The sequence below is a fragment of the Aplysia californica genome, unplaced genomic scaffold (assembly GCF_000002075.1).
Source record: "Aplysia californica isolate F4 #8 unplaced genomic scaffold, AplCal3.0 scaffold00037, whole genome shotgun sequence".
Lineage (NCBI taxonomy): Eukaryota > Metazoa > Mollusca > Gastropoda > Aplysiida > Aplysiidae > Aplysia > Aplysia californica.
Window position 1 is genome coordinate 1,734,893 of NW_004797307.1, and position 3,277 is coordinate 1,738,169.

The window sequence follows — 3,277 nt, forward strand, 5'->3', positions numbered from 1 at the left end:
AGAAATGCATGCTTTGGGTGCACTAAATGAGAATTACCATAAATACAAGGATACACCTTAAATTGTACGTTGAAAAGTACTAAAAATTAAGTCGGCCCAGACAGAGCGGCGACAGGGAGCTGACCCCCATGACCCCGACGTGATAAGGCGCCCGGCGGGGAACCCCCTGCGGCAACTAAAATTCCACTGCCGGTGCGCCGTGATCTATGTACGCATCTCACACCTTTAGAGTCACGACGCAAGCCAAGCCAAACGTTGGTAGGAATATAATAGCTGGAAGAGTCTGTATCCGTGGGGTCCAGATTGACCAGGCTCAACAGGAAGCCAGCTTCCTCAGCGCTGGACACACTGACCATCTCCATGCCTCTCTCGCTGCACTGGTAGTTGGCCTCAGACCACGTCACCTGGGTGTCTGGGTAGGACAGGTAGCAGAAGTCGCCAAACGGTATGTGGTCGAAATTTGCGCAGTGACCTCTTGAAGCTGGAGTTGTTGGTGGGGCTAGGAAAAAGTTAGGTTTTTTATAGTAGATGCTTTTACGATGCTCACAACTGCATAAGGTTATATGAGCGTCAAGGGGTGGGTGTCAACAGAGAAATCTTTAAAGGGAATCAGACTTAGACTGCTCACCTCTCTAGCTTCAACAGCACAGGGTCTGCTTCGACTATCAAGGCACCCCAGAAATAGCAGGTCACAAGAGAGTGACAAACATACAAAAGAAGTTGAGGAAAATGACAACAGTAAGGATTAGGAAAGAAAAAGCAGCAGTTCCCTGTTGCAGAACAGGTACAGTTATGAGCGTGACATGATGAACCAGCCCATTTACAATTCTACTGTACTTGAACGAGAAATGTCCCCCCTTTGGGAATGGCCAAAAAACACTAGTCAGTGGCACCACCCATTTATATATTGAGAAAGAGAGAGGGAGAGAGAAGGAGTGATAGATAAATAGATGGATAGATCGATAGATAGATAGATCGATGGATACATAGATAGATACATAGATACATAGGTAGATACATAGATACATAGACAGATACATAGATAGATACATAGATAGATAGAGAGATAGATACCAAACAGACTTAATGCCATTGCTTGCAACACTGACTGTATGTGTTTGTATACAAACAGGTCTAATATTTCTTATGTGGCGACACTGCGTTTGGCCTTCGTATTGTTCAAACACCTGGTCCACGCACAGAAAGTTTGTTTTGTAGTTAAACACAAGCTCTGCAGTTCAGAGCAAGTCTATCATCAGTAAAGGAGTCACCTTTTCTCCGTTCGTGTTTACATTACAATAATGAAGCTAACCCAATTAATTCTGTATACCATACTCACTAGGCCTGATGCTACAAATGAAAGGTTTTTTTTCTGCGCAGGACGTGTCATTCCAATGAGTATTCTGGAAAGCCACACAGCTGTCGTTGGTCTGAAGGTCAGGGTCAGATTCCAACCAGAAGGTCGAGGCCAGGGGCCAGCTGTCAGTCCACAGGTACTGACTGGTCGGCTTTGGTGATTAGAAATAAAAGAAGAACATAGAAAACACATATCCTCACCATTGTGATAAGATCGGTTAAAACTTTTCCAACCGCGAGCCGTATTGCGACTCACGGACGAGGCCTCGCTAGACCAAGGGCCGCAAAATATGGCTGGAGTGGCTCGCTGTCTTTTCCAATCCAGTGATGAAAAATCACGAAATTCTCGGTCGATCCATGTTTTCGAAATAATAGAATAGACTTCTTGCTAGCAGATAAGAAAGAAAATATAGCACTAACAGACGATTTTTTGTCATTTCAGCGCTTTTTGTGTCCCCTTCGAAACGTAAAAATGAAAAGAAAAGTTTTCTCCTGACTTCCTTGTATGTGTCTCATATTTTCACTTCCATAATAGATACACATACAGAACTTTCAGCATACTTTGCATTACTTGAGGCAACCTATCTGTGAAGTATAAATGATACCGTTGTTGTACTTTTATGACCTTTCAAAACTGAAAAATTGTTGATTTCACATGACACGTTCGATATTGCATAATCGCTTTTAGAAACCCCAAACTAATGTAATTGGAATAAATCTTCAATATTGTACCACCGTCTGATAGATTATTTCTTAAAACTTCAGTTTGATTTGGCCGTATGATACGGTTTGAGTGTGTTTAGTTGGATGTTTTGACACTTTCCTTTGGTGGGGTCGAGGTTTAAAAATAGGTCAGGGAAAAGCCCTGGGTCAGTGGTGGATTTTGGCCTGGTAGGAAAAGAGTTAAGTGACATCAGGTAAATTTTTCAGGAGAAGGAAATAACTGACTTGTGAAGTGTGCTGACAAAATTAGTTACTTCTCAGATTCGAGACCTATGGAAATAGATACGTCACACTTATAGGTGAGGTTTTTTCAATTTGTAAGTATGAAGTTATAAAAGGCACATGCCTTAAAAAACATGGCATCGATATAAAATCTACGAATTTGACTCTAGTGTAGATTTTAGGCCAATATCTCCATTTGTGGATTGCGAGAAGTAACTCACTTTGTCAGCACACCTCAATACGATCTTATCACAATGACGACGATATTATAATATCACAATGACGACGATATTATAATATCACAATGACGACGATATTATAATATCACAATGACGACGACATTATAATATCAATGAACGTCTTTGTACAATCCCATCAACACAAGTCACATATATTAGGAAGAGAGCGTCCACACTGCCTGTCAGTGCCAAACAGGGCTAAGAAGGACAAACACCTCAGAAGAATGGTCGAGATACTCAACATGGCGAGTGAAAATAATCATCATCATCATCGTCATCATCATCATCATCTTCATCATCATCATCATCATCATCATCATCATCTTCATCATCATCATCATCATCATCATCATCATCATCATCATCATCATCATCATCATCTTCATCATCATCATCATCGTCATCATCATCATCATCTTCATCATCATCATCATCATCATCATCATCATCATCATCATCATCATCATCATCATCATCATCATCATCATTGCCTTTCTCACCCTGCATTAGGGTAAAGACCAGAAACACAACGTTTCCACCTTTCCTTATCCTGGGCTAGCCTTTTGGTGTTATTCCATGTCTTCCCACATTTCTGTACATCTCTGCCACTCTTCCAAATGGCTTTCCCCATTTCATTCTCAGCACTACATTATATGCATGTTTTTACAAGGAGATTAAACTGCAACCAGCTCCCCACCCTTCTCCTCCTCCTTTCCACTCTCCTTTTCTCTCCCCCC

General features: G+C 41.5%; 1 protein-coding gene across 1 annotated transcript in view; it reads right to left on the bottom strand.

Moving 5' to 3' along the window:
• The window catches only part of LOC101849671 (macrophage mannose receptor 1), a gene marked incomplete in the record, with an annotated part of 96,526 nt that overhangs the window by 15,517 nt on the left and 77,732 nt on the right, over nt 1-3,277 (bottom strand). The window contains 2 exon segments of the mRNA XM_013091481.2: nt 224-499; nt 1,340-1,508. Of these exon segments, the coding sequence (XP_012946935.1) occupies nt 224-499; nt 1,340-1,508 (445 nt within the window).